This window comes from Nilaparvata lugens, chromosome 7, assembly GCF_014356525.2.
Source record: "Nilaparvata lugens isolate BPH chromosome 7, ASM1435652v1, whole genome shotgun sequence".
NCBI lineage: Eukaryota > Metazoa > Arthropoda > Insecta > Hemiptera > Delphacidae > Nilaparvata > Nilaparvata lugens.
Window position 1 is genome coordinate 64778812 of NC_052510.1, and position 17952 is coordinate 64796763.

At 36.6% G+C, this 17952-nt stretch overlaps 1 protein-coding gene across 1 annotated transcript; it reads left to right on the top strand.

Moving 5' to 3' along the window:
• Positions 1-215: 215 nt before the first annotated feature.
• LOC120352267 lies at positions 216-8094 on the top strand. The gene is made up of 4 exons (XM_039432038.1): positions 216-312; positions 1322-1483; positions 5656-5820; positions 7749-8094. The coding sequence occupies exons 1-4, from the start codon at positions 232-234 to the stop codon at positions 7968-7970; spliced, it is 630 nt and encodes a 209-aa protein (XP_039287972.1). The 5' UTR covers positions 216-231; the 3' UTR covers positions 7971-8094.
• The last annotated feature ends 9858 nt before the right edge of the window (positions 8095-17952 follow it).

Consider the following 17952-nt stretch of genomic DNA (forward strand, 5'->3'; position numbering starts at 1 on the left):
ATGAACAAAGAGATAGCATAGAAGTTGTCATCAAATTCAAATCTCATCCACGTTGGATATCCGTTATGTAACATTATCATGCAAAGAGTTGTAACTGTTACATTTGAAACTATAAATAACCGAAAAAACTATAATATTTGAAACTGTGAATTTGCAGAAGCATTCTTGGTATTGTCACATCACAACTATCTTTCTCAATTAATGTCTATTCATGAGAAGTCTTGAAGAATTATGAAAACATATATTACCTATATAAGTTATTTCGCTTTTCTGCTTTATGTTGGAGCAGAACTAATCTTTGATGACTATGCGGTGAGTGAATTCTGTATTTATAACGTATTTATTTAGTTATTCATAGACAATAGATACAATCCAGGTGAAAATAACAGGCATTTGCTCAAATCGGATTCTAGCCTTAATAAAAAAGTCAAAATTTTTTATTCACAATACAAACAGTTGAGGGTCCTGCCAAACCCAAAGGTTCTTCGGCGGGTGCCCAGTTACAGAAAAAAATGAGTTAAAAAGATAAATAAACTTTGACAAAATAAATATTACACTTCAAAGATTTTAAGTAAAAATGAAAGATACAAAATGCAAAAACAAGATAAGAAATATACATCAGATTTTGATACAGAATTAATAAAAAAGGGAAAAATAAAAATTTATTAGAAAGGAATGAAATAATAAGGGGAAGGGAAATTTTTTTTTACACGAGTAATAGTACATTTTTATCGTTGAGGCAGGCGGCAGTGACAATAAAAGGAAAATTTTAAAACTTCAGCCAGCAAAAATTGAAAAATTCTAATAATATATGCGGTCATTACGAATAAATAAACCAGTATTTATTGGAGATCTTTCCATGAAGTTTGGAGTAGATTCCATGACTTTTTTGCTCATATTCTTTATTCTTTATTGACTCATACAATAATAAGTAGGCTACATCAAAATGATAGGGAGAGGACAAATGAAGTAGCCTTGTTCTATTCCTCTCTCAATTTAGATAAGGTTACACATAGTCCGAAATAACTTACTTGAGTGAATTGCTTACATTGTAATGATTTTTTCCTACATATACCTTGAAAAGTGACCATTCCTTTACTGATTGCAGGCTGCAAAGAATCACTTTTTGCTCCAGATTTGCAGCATGACAACGCAAAATAGTTAGTAGGTTATATGAAGGACAAGTGCAGGTGAATCTAAATTAAGTTGGTAACACTGATTGTGGTAGTCTCTTCAAACTAAGATTAATTCTTTTTATAATTTCATAGTTTTTCGGTTCTGGATTGGTTTTCTATGGCTTATTCAGTTCATGGTTTTGTAGGGACCATACGAGCAGAGGCCTCTGGGATCGGAGCTGTGTCGAATAACAGGGAATAAATGCGGAGATGTGACTTTTACTAGACGCAAGCTGCCGGGGAAAGACAAAGATTGGCAGTTCAACGTCTCCGTGAGGAACTACATTTATATGAAAGATACAACCACTGTAAGATTTTACAAAAATCTATTTTTTACAATAATTTTCTCATAAGCACTTAGTAACGGAAATGAAGTAAGTTATCGGATACTTCATTTTCATGCAACTCAGGGATAATATTATTCTCTCTCTACCCTTAACCTAGCTCCGCAGTGCAGGCTGGATGCTTGTCTGACTCGGACTAGGCGCTGAGACAGCAAATAATAGCAGCGTTGGTGGGAATGCGAGCGGCCGCAGTTGACCTAGCTCCGCAGTGCAGGCTGGATGCTTGTCTGACTCGGACTAGGCGCTGAGACAGCAAGTAATAGCAGCGTTGGTGGGAATGCGAGCGGCCGCAGTAACATCTTCCACCCAGCAATGGTCGGCGTAGTTCCGCCTAGCGGACAGACGAAAGATCAATCCAGTCGGTTATTTGATCCCTCCAGCCAGGCTCAGCCAAGCAGCCGAGACAATAGAACAATGGAGTGACGGTCTTATTCGCGTTCATCAGCAGTTTTCTTTCTCACGATTATTTTTATTTTTGTGTTGCCTATAAACTCCAGTCACCAGTAAAGAGTTTCCAGAAACGTGGTGTACTACCATATTAATGACTTTTCATGATGATTTTTAATTATTTAAAAATATTGTTGACATTCTGAGCCTTCAGGCTAAACTTGGGGTCGCTGAGAACGAATCTGCAATCAGAATTTCTCTATCACGAAAAATAACGAAAAAAACCCAGCTGTTGATCTTCCGGCAACTGTTAACAGTCATCCTGCAATGCGGCCGAAACACTTCCAAGCCAGACACCCATCTCAAATGACAACAACGCCAAGCTGTGAGAAACCATCCTGCACTGCGGCGCTAGGTTAACATCTTCCACCCAGCAATGGTCGGCGTAGTTCCGCCTAGCGGACAGACGAAAGATCAATCCAGTCGGTTATTTGATCCCTCCAGCCAGGCTCAGCCAAGCAGCCGAGACAATAGAACAATGGAGTGACGGTCTTATTCGCGTTCATCAGCAGTTTTCTTTCTCACGATTATTTTTATTTTTGTGTTGCCTATAAACTCCAGTCACCAGTAAAAAGTTTCCAGAAACGTGGTGTACTACCATATTAATAAATTTTCTTGATGATTTTTAATTATTTAAAAACATTGTTGACATTCTGAGCCTTCAGGCTAAACTTGGGGTCGCTGAGAACGAATCTGCAATCAGAATTTCTCTATCACGAAAAATAACGAAAAAAAATCCAGCTGTTGATCTTCCGGCAACCGTTAACAGTCATCCTGCAATGCGGCCGAAACACTTCCAAGCCAGACACCCATCTCGAATGACAACAACGCCAAGCTGTAAGAAACCATCCTGCACTGCGGCGCTAGATTTAGTGTTATTTCCCATAGAGTTATTCCCATCGTTTTGGAATTTCGGATCTCAAAAACGGCTCTAACGATTTTCACAAGATTTGAAACATGGTAGGTCTATGATATAAAGATTCGATAGAATGAAAGATACAACCACTGTAAGATTTTCCAAAAAAATATTATTTTTATAATAATTTTTTAGATAAGCACTTAGTAACGGGAATGAAGTAAGTTATCGGATACTTCATTTTCGTGCAACTCAGGGATAATATTATTCTCTCTCTACCCTTAGTGTTATTCCCATCGTTTTGGAATTTCGGATCTCGAAAACGGCTCTAACGATTTTCACAAAATTTGAAACATGGTAGGTCTATGATATAAAGATTCGATACAACGAAAGATACAACCACTGTAAGATTTTCTAAAAATGTATTATTTTTATAATAATTTTTCTAGATAAGCACTTAGTAACGGAAATGAAGTTAGTTATCGGATACTTCATTTTGGTGCAACTCAGGGATAATAAATTATTCTCTCTCTACCCTTAGTGTTATTTCCCATAGAGTTATTCCCATCGTTTTGGAATTTCCTGTACTTCTATATCACATCATCCTATCATATTAAGCGAGTAATTTCTGTATTCATATATCTTGAATGAAAAAGACCAAGAAATTGTCAAAAAAAGCACTGATTTATTGATAATTAGAAAGACCGGTTTCAGTTATTACACCATTGTCAATCTCTGATAAACTGAAACAAAATACAAGAGCAGCAGAATTTATACTAGTAGGCGAGTACTGCTATTGGTCGAGGGCATGAACCCCTGCCATTGGCCTAGCTAGACAGTCTCCTCCCACTCAACGGTGTGGCAAAATGGCGGCTTAAGCAACAGAATCGCCATGATAATAAAATTTACTTTCAGTACAAAATAAGAACCAAGAAAACAAGTGTGAAAGATAATAAAACATATATGTAAATGGAAAAACTATTGACTAATGTACTATTACATTAGTCAATAGTTTGAATGACCTCTACATTAGCAGTACTCGCCTACTAGTATAAATTCTGCTGCTCTTGTATTTTGTTTTAGTTTATCAGAGATTGACAATGGTGTAATAACCGAAACCGGTCTTTCTAATTATCAATAAATCAGTGATTTTTTGACAATTTCTTAGTCTTTTTCATTCAATATTGATAATTACCACAATATCAACTTCTCAACTACACAAAAAGTGAAACAAATGATATATCTGGTTATTTTTATAACTTGTTATTTTTATGTCTGGCTATTTTTATATCTGGTTATTCATGTTTAACGGATCTCGAAAACGGCTCTAACGATTATCACAAAATTTGAAACATGGTAGGTCTATGATATAAAGACCGATTGCACTAGGTCTCATCCTTGAGAAAACTCGCTGACCGACATTAAAAGGATAATTTATCCTTGGCTGAAACAGCTGTGGATAGTAAAAAAGTGAGTATGTGAAAAATCAAAATATCGCATCCCCGAAATTCATAAGATTACGTATAGCCAGCTGTGGAATATAAACAGGATCATTCTAGAGAATTGTGTTCTGTTTATCAAAAATAAAAATAACGAGCGAAGTTCGGTGCCCCGATATTAATTATAATGTGAGCAAGTTTAGTCTACAGCTCTAGGCGTTTCTCGCATCTCATCTGTTATTTATTTCGATTATTCCAGTTCCCATCGATAAAATTCCTCATACACGTATACACCTGTTTGTTCCACAGTTCGGGCGGTCTACCTCATCTTCTTGTTACAAATATCACAGTAGTATTTTGTAAAACAAATTCAGGCTTGATATGAAGTTTATTGTAGTACATGTTCATGTGGAGTAGTTACAATTTTTTGAAGGTTGAAAATGTGCTTCGATTGAGCATTTTGTATTTCAAAATTGATGCTTTTCAATCAAAATACTGTCAGGTATTAATTCATCTGACGTGTGTCACAGACTGCTCTGTGGGCTGTTATTTTTATCTATCATATTAACTCCTCAAACTTATCAATTGAATATCGGGGACCGAGCTTCGCTCTGAAGTACAAAAGCATAAAAAAATTATAACGAAAGAAGAAATATTATAATAACATTCATAACAATCATACAGAGATGTTCTATCTAATCACAGTAAATTGAGATTAATTCCCAGTGGAATGGAAAAATTTCCCTAACGGCCCAGTTGCACAAAAGCCGGTTAGATTTTTATTCTGATTAACTTGACGTGAACCAAATCAGAGATGACCATTTCGAAAAGATGGATCTACTGGAATTAATCAGGAATGAAAATAACCCGGCTTTTTGCAACCGGCACTAAGTACCTGATTGAATGATTACAAAAGTTCAACTGCTGAGTCATAATTTTGACACAGTCCCACACACATGAACTCGCTCACTCACTTCCATCACCAACAGACGACGAAATAATTATTATCAGCTGTTTTTCCAAGGATGATCATAATTATCCTTTTAATGTCCTTCAGCGAATTTTCCCAGGAATGATACCTAGTGCAATCAAATCTTTCTATTATAAACCTACTATGCTCTGAATTTCGTGAGAATCGTTAGAGCCGTTTTCGAGATCCGGTAAATACAAACATATAAACATCTGAACATATAAACAGAAGTTGCTTGTTTAAAAGTATAGGATTACACGCGACTACCTTTGATATTGCTGGCCTGACCTTCTATTTTCTACTATAGTTCAATAAATTACTTCCATAGAATAAAAGATTTCTCACAATACACAATGAATAATTATAATCAAGTAAATTGTTGTATGATATTATGATAGTTTATAGTTTAACATTTCTTTATAAGGTACGGATAGTAGCATCAACCAAAGGAGCAAGTGGCCATTACAACAGTTTAGGAGACATCACTCGACCAGCGTGTAAGTGGCTTGAATGGATCAAGACTTTTGTCAATGACCTGGCAGAGTATACAGGCTACAACCCAGAAAATGCTTGTCTAGCAGCGATTCCGGTACGTTCATATTATGAATAAATGATTATTTCCCAAAAAAACTAAAATTACTACATCGAATACAGAAAATATTTAATTGTTTACAATTACATACAATGATTAGTTTCAGAGATTTCTTATAATGTGTCCTCTACTTGTTTAGTTTTTTCTGTATGGAAATTGAGCTACTCCACTATGGCGTACAATGTTCTAGATTGGGTTTTGTTTGTTTGTTTTTTGTGTGCGGATGATTATAATTTTTTTCAATTCAAATTCAAATTTATTCATTCCTTGTACAATATTACAAAAATAATCAAATTGACATGTTCAATGTATAAATACAAAAAATCAAAGTACAAGAGAATGTTAAGCTCACAAGACATGAGTCCGTTCGTGAGCTTAATTAATAAATAAATTAACTTTAATAACTAGAAAGTGAAATATAACAAGAATGAAAAAATAGAATGAAATACAGTTGAATGTAAGTATACTATTGAAATATAAGTATAACAATGTTCACAGTGGAGTTGGTGCAGGATAAAAGACGTAAACTAGACAGCACAGCAACAACAAGATAAAAAAGTGTGATTTTTAAAAAAAGGAAATATGTATCGTGTAAAAAGAAAAAAATATGAATGATTTATGGGCTTTGTATCTGATTTAATGATTTATAGGATTAGTAATTAGCAAGTGTTTAGTAAGTCATTAGGTGTTCAGTTGAAAATATGAGTTGTTTAAAATAATGTTTTTTATGTTCTATCTTCCATTGCTCATCAACCAGTTGTTGATATAACATAAATTATCTACCAGAACTCCCACAAATCCAAAATGTGTAGAATACATTTTTTTCATGTTCTGTCTTCTCCTTGAAGTGAGGAATCTTCAATCAACGGCATGAGGATGTGTTCATTATCATGAAGCAGTTTCGAATGATTATGTCTAATCAATTATTCTAAATTCATTATTAAACGAAAATCCCAATTAAATGCTGTGATAAATCACCCCGAAGAATTCTGCTACTGCAAATATTGACAACAGGGTGAACAGCTAGATGGAAATTCGATGAGCGCTACTATACTTTACCCTGTTGTCAATATTGATTCCTCATTCTTTATTGATTCTTTATCACAAAAATGACAATGTATTGCCAGGTATTGCAAGACTCATTGCATACTAACACTACATTATAATGAAAACAGATGAGAATTTATCTTATTGAGAACAGATAATAGATATTTGGAAAAGTAGATAACTTCTAGAAACAAAGAGTAGAACCAACTTGTTAAATAATACAGAATAGAAATATTTGCAGTAGCAGAAGTCTTCAAGGTGATTTACAGCATTTAATTGGGATTTTCGTTCAATAGTAATTATTCATTCATAATTTTGAACAAATGCAACATCTAATTTATTTTCATCTGTAATCGGAAATTCTTATTTTCTTTAAAAAAAATATTTGAATGTCACTGCAATGCCAGATCTGAATCGGATTAAAACACAGAACAAGTGTTTGTACACATGAATGTATATTTCTTGAAACTATCCTACAAATATTCTTCATTGATTTATTCATTCTTTACTTCATACAATAAGAAGTAACTCTTCAAAATGATAGGAAGAGAAAAAATAGAGTAATCTTGTGCTTTTCCTTCCCGAATTTAGATAAAGTTACACATAGTCCGATAGTCCGAAATAGGTTGTCTTGTAGTTGTTCACTTCAAAAAATCTTCAATGAGAAGTAACACTTCAAAATGACAGTAAGAGAAAAAATAGAGTAACCTTGTGCTATTCCTTCCCGATTTTAGATAAGGTTACACATAGTCCGGAGTAGGCTAGGTATTGTAGTTGTTCACTTCACAAAATTCAGTCCTTAATTATCTTCATAAAATAGATTTTTAAATTTGGTATCACATTATTTGTTCCAGTAATATTATTTTTTTATTTCACAGGGATTGTATGAGGTGGTTAACTTCCATGTAAAAGCGCAATCTCATTTCAGAATAGCCCGGATACCAATAGCTCCATATGGTATTTATAAATTTGAGTTTCGTATGTCAGAGAAAAATAATCCAAACTGTTATTGTATGCGAGTCTTCATGGAGGTATTTCCTGATGCCAAAACTATTCTTAGGAAGCAGAGAATGAATCGCACGAAATTTCAGATACACTGATCTTGAACCTGAATGTACCTGCGCTGCGCCACAAACGCGCGTTCCGCGAACAAGGAGTCGTTAAGTATGATGATCGAGATCAGAGCAAAAGCTTGTCACGTGTTCGTTGCGCGCGAACGGAATCGCGCGACTTGCTATCGTCTTGCGTACTGCTCGCGTTCCGTTTATGTGTCGCGCAGCGCGTAAGTCTGTACGCACCTTGAGAATATTCGAGTTTTCATAATAAATTGATAATCAAATCATAAAAATGAATAATTGAATAGAATAGATTATCTTTATTGCAATGCATGATAAGGGAAAAGATCTGTACGCACCTTTAAAAATTCGAGTTTTTATAATGAATTGATAATCAAGTCATAAAAATGAATAATTGAATAGAATAGATATATCTATCAATATCTTTATTGCAATGTATGATAAGGGATAAGTCAGCACTACCAATTGCACAATGAGAAGGAAACAAAATAAAATGTGATTCTTATCTTTCTTGAATCTTCTCTATAGATTTGTGTTCAGTTTCTACTATTTTGAGTATCATTCAATTTTTGTCGATTGCTTTGAATAATATTAAGAATATATCGAAATAATAATTGCAAGATGTGTCTTTCCTTCAACCTCCATTTAATTTTTTTCTACATTGAATCTTGACTCCTACATCAATTTGAATAATAGGTGAGTGCCAATCAACTGGTGAATAGTGAGTTGATCCAAATTTGGAGGAAGCCACCATAAATACAATTCCCAGCTCACACTTATCATACAGCGTTCCAATCCTACTGTTCGATTATTTAAACAAAGCTTGACAGCAGCTTAAAATAAAGCTTCAACCACAGCTGTTAACTTCAGTAGCAGTTCTTTTATCCGTCATGATACTGTTCTATATAATGATTTTGAACTACCCCCACCACATTATTTGGCTCCACTGCCATTATAACGTGGAGCTCACTGAAGGCATACCTACGATATGAGCGTAGTTTCTGCAGAAATCGAAAGCAGATTGCAGTTGGTGGAGTTGGCAACAACTGCACAAAGATAGATAGAGGCTACGTTGGCAGGGACTGAAGTAGTGAAGCCTTCCTCACAGTTGACAAGAATGGCTTGGGAACAGCAGATGACGGAAGAGAGTGAGAGAGAAATAGAAGAGAGAGAAAGACAGGAGAGGGGGGGTGTTGGTGGGGGTAAGAGAGAGAGAGAGATTGAGAGTGCGTGTGAGAGAGAATGATAAGACTTGAAGACTCCTCAAACATGCCAGATATAATGCGACCATAGGAAGAGCTGGACTTACCTTCCTGCCTCCTCTAATCGGTCCCCAAGGAGTTTCTACCTTGAGTAGTGATAGACGTTGGGGGGGGGGGGAATTTGTATGGGTTAGGGGGAGTAACCTAGAAGTGAATGTGAATCCCTCAGCTTCCAGCGGCAGCAGTGGTAGCATATCTCTCTGGGACCAACCGCCAACTATTTATCAACCTGCTTGGATGGCGTCCGTGTGCTCCTGAAGCGGGCTAAGCGAGTTCTACGGACTCCCTCAGGACTTCTTGTTCCTCCGTCGTTATGTTTGCTACTGCGTGCTTCTCCTCAACCTCCTCTCTCGGTCACTCTCTTTTCCCCACCCACCTCACCCGGAGGGTCCACGGAAAAAAAGTCTAAAATAAACTGCCACACCACTGCGAAAGTGAACGGCACACCACGTTACTCGATAAATAATTTATTTTTGGCTCCCCAATGGTTGCGAAATCATTTTCGGCCGTAGTTTTGGTGCAGTGCTATCTAGATTCTGCAACCGCGTCTTTTGGGAAACAGTGTGGTTTTTTCAAGCTTAGACCAGTTATAGAATAGACACGGCCTATTGTATATTTATACTGAAAGTCGATGAAGCCAACATCTACTGCCATATCTCCAAATCGTGACGTCAGCATCAGATAGAAAACTTTTCTGTAGTTTTTGTTTACATTGTTTTCCATAGCAGTTTGTGTCTATTTCAGCGGGAGCGCAGCTGGAGTTTACCATTTTAATGAATATTAATTTACATCCTTCTGAAATAGACACAATCTGAAAATCTTCTATCCGATGATGACGTCACGATTTGGAGATATGGCAGTAGATGTTGGCTTCAGAGACTAGACTTCCCAGCGTGTCTATTCTATAACTGGTCTGAGTTTTCAAGCTATACATGAACATGGACATAAGTAAACTCGGAATTTGTCGTGTGTTGTAGCACAGAATAGTGAAGCACTATTATTTAAGCACTATTTATTCCGTGGTTGTAGTCTTCTCATTTCTAGATCCGAATTGTGGGGTTTTAAGATATGTATATGAACCTGTAAAGAATTGGGGTTTGTCATCAATTATTCACCAACGCACTGACCATTAATTACTCACGAACGAGCAAAAGGCTCAGTAGACATCATCCACAATGGAAAAAATGTATTATTTTCTTCCTGTATCTTAAAAAATGTCAATAAGGGTTCTGATTTTTATTTCTAACTAGCAGGTAACCTGTGATTCGCAAGGAGCTAATTATAATAATAATATCGAGTGACCTGGCTGGCTCAGGTCTGGTGTCAGAGCTTTCAGGTCGCTACTGATCAATTTCAGGGCCTCTGACATGACCTAACGACTGCTTTTCAGACAGCCGGGACCGACGGCTCAACGAGCACGGGAGTGGCCGAGATAAATATCTTCCCGGGATTTGAACCCGGGCCTCTGAATCATAAAGCCAGCATCTGATCCATTCGACTATGGCCACTCTCAATTGAAAATGGGATCTAATTGAAAACTTGACAAACTGAACACTTGACCTACTGAATTATTGAAGAAATTTAAACAGGCCTTTCTCGGTTCCCCATCTCATCAGTTAAATTTACCTAGTACTACACTTTTTGAACAGCATTCCTAGAGATTCCTGTTAGCAATGTTATAATTCGGAAAAAGGGCTGAAACAGGCACTTCGTTCTAGCATGTTTCGGACGCTATTTTCCAACCGCTATTTTTAAAAGCTGGGTTTACACCAAAGTTATTATTATAAATGAAGAAAATAAAAATTTCAGTACCCTTTTTTGAAAACTTTTATCGATAATCATGAAAATGGTACCAAATTGTTCAGAAAGATTTGGACATCTGGCGCCGTACCGCCAAATTTTGATATCACTTATCAATTTTTTCCTATTGAACGTCAAACTTTGCCAAATTTTCTCCAAGTTCATCGAATTTAAAAGTCATTTTATAGTTGGAAAATTGGAATTTGGCGGTACGGCGCGAGATGTCTAAGAGGTATGCATACCTCTTAAATGTCTTTGATTGAAACTATGAGACTTATACAAATACAGTGATAGACTGGCTTCTCCACACATCTGTGTAATCACTTGTCAGCTGATTCATGATGAATAATTCTATAGTCTGATTTTCACTCTAATATTGACGTATGAAGGAGGCTCCTTCTTCCTTTTATATTATCCTTGAGATGCAAAATTTTCAAAAACCTTGTTTTTGCGTCGACGCGCAATTTGAAAAGGAACATACCTTTCAAATTTCATGGAAATCTATTACCGCGTTTCGCCGTAAATGCTCAACATATAAACATTTAAACATAAAGAGAAATGCCAAACCGCCGACTTGAATCTTAGACCTCACTTCGCTCGGTCAATTATAGATATCACATGAATATTCTCATCACTAACAAATTACACCGAGTAATATACCAACATACTCGTATACCAAAGCAATCTACTGGAAATTCCAATTTACACAGTAGATTTACTCAAAAACCGCACCAAATCCCAGCTACTAAATTCTTGAATCTTCAAATCCACTACAATTGGAGGCTGAACTTTGGAGTTGGAGGCCAGATGCTCTATTGGAAGCCTACTGCTAGGCTTAGTAGGGAATTTAAGGCCTTCTACTCCAAATGGCACAACCCACAGCTTGATCTTCTATTCCTACTGTAGTGATTGTCCTGGATCTGAGTTGATTTACCTCAAACTGTCAGAATCCCTCATAGGATAATACCAACGCTACCCATCTAACCAATTCTGACAATATATAATGAATCTCAGTATGGTTTGATACAGTGAAATCACCACAATCTGACAGTTCTCCTTATGGGATAACACTAACATTTCCCATTTAATCAATAATGACAAAACAATCTGAATTACTCACTATATGTTTAATACTCGGCAAACTTTACCGGCTTTCAACTCACGTTACATCCAGTCAAACGTTAATTGTCGTGAAATAACGCGTAATCCGGGTGTTTAACGTGATCCACGAGTGACTCGATCCTGTGTCGCTGCTCGAAGCTGATTTGGAGCGACGAGATTAAGGAGGTCGCTGTAAATTGTTCGCTGCAGAAACTCGACGTCTTGAGAGTTGTGCGAATGTATGTAGTCTTCTGTGTACGCACTGTATTCTCAAGATAACGTAGCTAAAGTATATGGATTAAACTACTGAGGCTCGTTTACCAACGTCGATGTTCTCCAGTGAAAGTTTGAGAAGCTGCAATTGATAACATGACTTGCAGAGAGTATTGAAGCTGGAAAATATTTAGGATAGGGGCCAATCCACATGAAGCGATTTTCGAAGGCGTTTTCAGACAAGTCTGTATGGCAGGAAGCTCTCTGATTGGCTGATTATCAGCTGCTTCCCGAACGACAACCCAATCAGCCAATTGGAGAGGTCTGTCTTGCCGACTCGTCTGAAAACGCCTGGGAAACGCTTCAGGTGGCTTAACCCTAGGAATAGAAAATTTAAATATGTTTTATCTATGGCAATGTGTTGTCATTAGATTGGTATTATATACCCTATAATGAACTTTTCGATAAATTAAGCAATCAATACGAATTCCAATTTGAAATTTGAAGACATGATCAAACCACACTCTGTTCATCAAGGAAATACAGTCCTAATGCAAATAGGGAAACACTCATATCATAAGGTGCGTACAGACTTTCGCTCTGCTCCGCAACCGAACGTCACTCCAACAGAGCGATTGATGATCGACCGGGGAGCAACAGTGGTTCGACCGGGGAACGCGAGATCTAACATCTTCCGTAAAGTTCATGATGGGTGCGTGGGTGGAGCGACTGTGGTTCGATGGAGGAACGAGGGCGGTACGAGGGCGGAGCGTGCTCGGTGCGGGTTGGAAGCGCGTATATGTGTACGCAGCTTTATGTTCAAACTTAGTTCTGAAATTTTTATAACGAAATGCAAAGCTGCAAGGCGGGTTGCATACTTTGCGCCTTATTACGAAACCGGGGATCTATGACAATAGAGTAGTGATGTCCATTTTATAATTATTGCAGTAGAGGAAGATAGGAGGACAGCGTTGCCGATTCTTTGCCTTGTCACTGCCTTCTATAGTGGATAACTGATATCGGTATTCCTGATTCATTCTTGTTAAAAATAAAGGATTATATTTGATTTGTCAAGAAGATATTTTTAATGATTAAACAATGATAAATTTTAAACATCGATATTGAATGAATGGATGAATGATATTATTCATTTGCTGGAATGAAAAATTCTTGACAAGAAATAAGTAAATCTACTGCACTCAACTAAAGAGCATGCATGAAAATACAGGGGCTACCAATTTATTTAATTAGAAATAATGGCATTAAATATTATATCATCAGCAAATAATATCCTTATTTATAAAATTGGAGATAATAATGCTGAAATGAAATTTGATATTGTTAAATATGTTGTTAATTTATTAATCACACTTCCACGCAGTGATAGTAGTTTTAATTTTTCTGCTCAAAATTTTCAAGTTTATTTCAATATTATTGAAACTTTCGGATTGTTTAGTGTTATTTCTGGCTCTTATCAACCCTTCGAAATTCAGAATTCATCAGTCATATCTCGAATACGTATTCTCTGAGTGTTAATCTTTGGTGAAAACAGAAATTTTAAACTTAACCTCACTTTGGACTATTCATGTGCCAAAATCAAGGAATTGAAGAAGTTTTGGGCATTTGCCTGTTTCTCTTTCCAAATATCGTGTTTGTGACTGTTTTAATAAATAAATAAATACATTGTTGAAGAACAATCTGGCAACTTTGCGGAGCTCGGGAAGGATAGCGCTATCTGCTTTGTCGAATGATAAACAAGGATAACAGCACATTGTCTATCAAATACTGTCACTTTAACGTGGACTTGACTATTGTATAATTTTCGTCATTGATGCTGTTAAGTGTTTCCAGAAATATAATTTTCCTATTACCACCAGGACTGTATTTCCTCAATTGACAGAATGTTGTTTAAGCATCTTCAAATTTCTAGATCAAATAATAAATTTTCAAAATTGATATTAAATATGCTGTTGATAAATTATATTTCCACATCATTGAAGAACGATCGGGTAACGTTGCTGAGTTGGAAAAGGATAGCGTTATCTGTTTTGTGGATTCAGTGTTAGGAGTCTTTATGGACTGATAGACAAGGATAGCAGCATCAATTTTAATTAAATACTGCCATTATAACGTGGACCTCACAGTACTTTGTCGCGCATTTCTCCGCGATGTAATGGCTCAGCCAGAGCAGGACAGAACGATTGTAGCCGAAAGTTTGAAGTACAGCTCTTGGAAGTTCCCAGCCGAAGCTTTTGATCTTGAAAGTTTATCGGGCCAAGTTAGGCTCGATAATAGGATATCTGCTAGCAAAAAGTTGGTGCAAAGTTTGAATTCGGATAGCCTTCCAACTTCTCTGTGCTTTGGTCAAGTTGGCCATATTGGACGCTGCAATTATTGGAAGTTATGTAAGAAACACGCTGTGGTTTGCTGAGTGAGTTGTGTTTCTTCTTCGGAAACAGATTGAGTGCTCGAAAGCGGAGTCAGTGTTGACTGGAGAAGTTCATAATGTAGTCAACAGTATTAATGCCGATAATATTGTAGTTAAAGCCCCGCAAACACACATCCATTTTTGATCAATTATTGGAAGTTATGTAAGAAACACGCTGTGGTTTGCTGAGTGAGTTGTGTTTCTTCGGAAACAGATTGAGTGCTCGGAAGCAGATTCAGTGTTGACTGGAGAGGTTCAAAATGTTGAGTATGCCGATAATATTGTAGTTAAAGCCCAGCAAAAAAACATCGATTTTTGATCAATTATTGGAAGTTATGTAAGAAACACGCAGTGGTTTGCTGTGTGAGTTGTGTTTCTTCGGAAACAGATTGAGTGCTCGAAAGCAAATTCAGTGTTGACTGGAGAGGTTCATAATGTTGAGTATGCCGATAATATAATTGTAGTTAAAGCCCCGCAAACACACATCAATTTTGATCAATTATTGGAAGCTATGTAAGAAACACGCTGTGGTTTGCTTAGTGAGTTGTGTTTCTTCGGAACAGATTGAGTGCTCGGAAGCAGATTCAGTGTTGACTGGAGAGGTTCATAATGTAGTCAACAGTATTAATGCCGATAATATTGTAGTTGAAGCTCCGCAAAAAACATCGATTTTTGATCAATTATTGGAAGTTATGTAAGAAACACGCTGTGGTTTGCTGGGTGAGTTGTGTTTCTTCGGAAACAGATTGAGTGCTCGAAAGCAAATTCAGTGTTGACTGGAGAGGTTCATAATGTTGAGTATGCCGATAATATAATTGTAGTTAAAGCCCCGCAAACACACATCAATTTTTGATCAATTATTGGAAGTTATGTAAGAAACACGCTGTAGTTTGCTGGGTGAGTTGTGTTTCTTCGGAAACAGATTGAGTGCTCGAAAGCAGATTCAGTGTTGACTGGAGAGGTTCATAATGTTGAGTATGCCGATAATATTGTAGTTAAAGCCCAGCAAAAAAACATCGATTTTTGATCAATTATTGGAAGTTATGTAAGAAACACGCTGTGGTTTGCTGGGTGAGTTGTGTTTCTTCGGAAACAGATGAGTGCTCGAAAGCAAATTCAGTGTTGACTGGAGAGGTTCATAATGTTGAGTATGCCGATAATATAATTGTAGTTAAAGCACCGCAAACACACATCAATTTTGATCAATTATTGGAAGTTATGTAAGAAACACGCTGTGGTTTGCTGGGTGAGTTGTGTTCTTCGGAAACAGATTGAGTGCTCGAAAGCAAATTCAGTGTTGACTGGAGAGGTTCATAATGTTGAGTATGCCGATAATATTGTAGTTAAAGCCCAGCAAAAAAACATCGATTTTTGATCAATTTTGGAAGTTATGTAAGAAACACGCTGTGGTTTGCTGGGTGAGTTGTGTTTCTTCGGAAACAGATTGAGTGCTCGAAAGCAAATTCAGTGTTGACTGGAGAGGTTCATAATGTTGAGTATGCCGATAATATAATTGTAGTTAAAGCCCCGCAAACCTACATCAATTTTTGTTCGTACGGTATTTTGCCATCCTTAGGCTAGCTTCACATGCATTCGGTTCGGTTCGTTTTCGGTTCGGTCTGGTTCGTTACCGAAAACGAATGAGGCTTTCATACATGTCAGGTTTTAATTCGTACGGTTCTAATTCGGTATTTTCTTCTCAAACACAGTTGTGTTTGGATTTTCACAGTTCATGCTCGTATATTTGGATATAACAGCTGGTGTTTAATTGTAAGATGTTATTTCTTGAACAACAACATTTAAAGTTAATTGAAAATTGTGAATTATTTGAATAATTTATTTTTGATTGTGTTTTATTTTGGATGTTCAGAGAGATTATTTTTTGAATTGAAAATTTGTTCCTCGTTTTGACACATGGTTAAACTTCATCCATTGATGAAATCATGTAATATTTGTGGAAAAATAAAAAAATAAAAATTCTCCCTGAGTTTTAATGTATATCTTTCATATTTTTTTAGCAAACTATTCATAGAGTAGAAAATGTTCCTGTAAACTAACAGAAATGAATTGGCCATATGATTTTGACTTGGAAAATTTTGAAACAGATAATCAGGTTGAAATAAAAACAAGAAAGGCGAGCGTGTGTAGAAGACTTTGTTTTTCCCTGTTTCCCTAGCAACGAATTCGAATATGATGAAACCTATTCGTGTCGAGGGGGCGTTCGGTGCTATGCGGTTGCTATTCGGTACCGAATTCAAACCGAATCATCTTTTCACACTCTTATCGGGATTCGCCGAAAACAAAACGAACCGAACCGAACCGAAAGTGTGTGACAGTAGCCTCTCGATAGCAACGAATTGAAACCTGATGGAATTTATTAGAGTCAAGTGGGCGTTCGGTTCTATGCGGTTTCTATTCGGTACCGAATTCAAACCGAATTACCGTTTCACACTTATCGGAATTTGCCGAAAACAAACCGAAAACGAAACGAACCGAATGAGTGTGAAACTAGCCTTATAAATTCTATTAGATTAAACAGATGATGTTTGTCAAGCTCTGTTTAATCTGATAGAATTCATAAGGACGGCACAATATCGTACGAACAAAAATCGATGTGTGGGCTTAAAGGTGCGTACAGATATACGCGCCGCGAACATGAGTAATTCACTTTTAATCAGCTGACTATATCTGTATTTTTACAGAAATGGTATGAGATATAGATATAAAAAGCTTGGCATCAGCTGATTAAAAGTGAATTGCTCATGTTCGCGGCGCGTAAATCTGTACGCACCTTAAGGTTAAATGCCTTGAAGAATAGAAAACAGAGAACAGAAACAATAGAAAACATTCTATTGAAGCTAGTTATACACACATCGATTTTTGTTTGTAAGATTTTTTTCCGCCGTTATGAAATCCACCAGATTGAACAACACTTGACAAACATCATCTGTTTAATCAAATAGGATTCATGAGGACGGCAAAAGTCACACGTCCAGATTCGATATGTGTGTAGCTGGCTTGAAGAATAGAAATCATGTTATTGAATGAATGGAAACTGTATTATTTCATTATTCATGCTATGATATGAGCATTGTTTAAGATGAGTCGAAAAAATCAATCCTGAGTTCTCTAGTTAATGGTTCATTGATTGTAGAGGTTCTGATTCAAATGGTTGAAAGAGAATCGTGGAATCAAAAAGAAA

Excerpts from the sequence above, each read along its gene's own strand:
- LOC120352267 (XM_039432038.1), top strand. The coding sequence starts at position 232 with ATGAAAACATATATTACCTATATAAGTTATTTCGCTTTTCTGCTTTAT. Across the intron at positions 313-1,321 it reads TAATCTTTGATGACTATGCG|GGACCATACGAGCAGAGGCC; the intron begins GTGAGTGAATTC and ends ATGGTTTTGTAG. Across the intron at positions 1,484-5,655 it reads ATATGAAAGATACAACCACT|GTACGGATAGTAGCATCAAC; the intron begins GTAAGATTTTAC and ends TTTCTTTATAAG.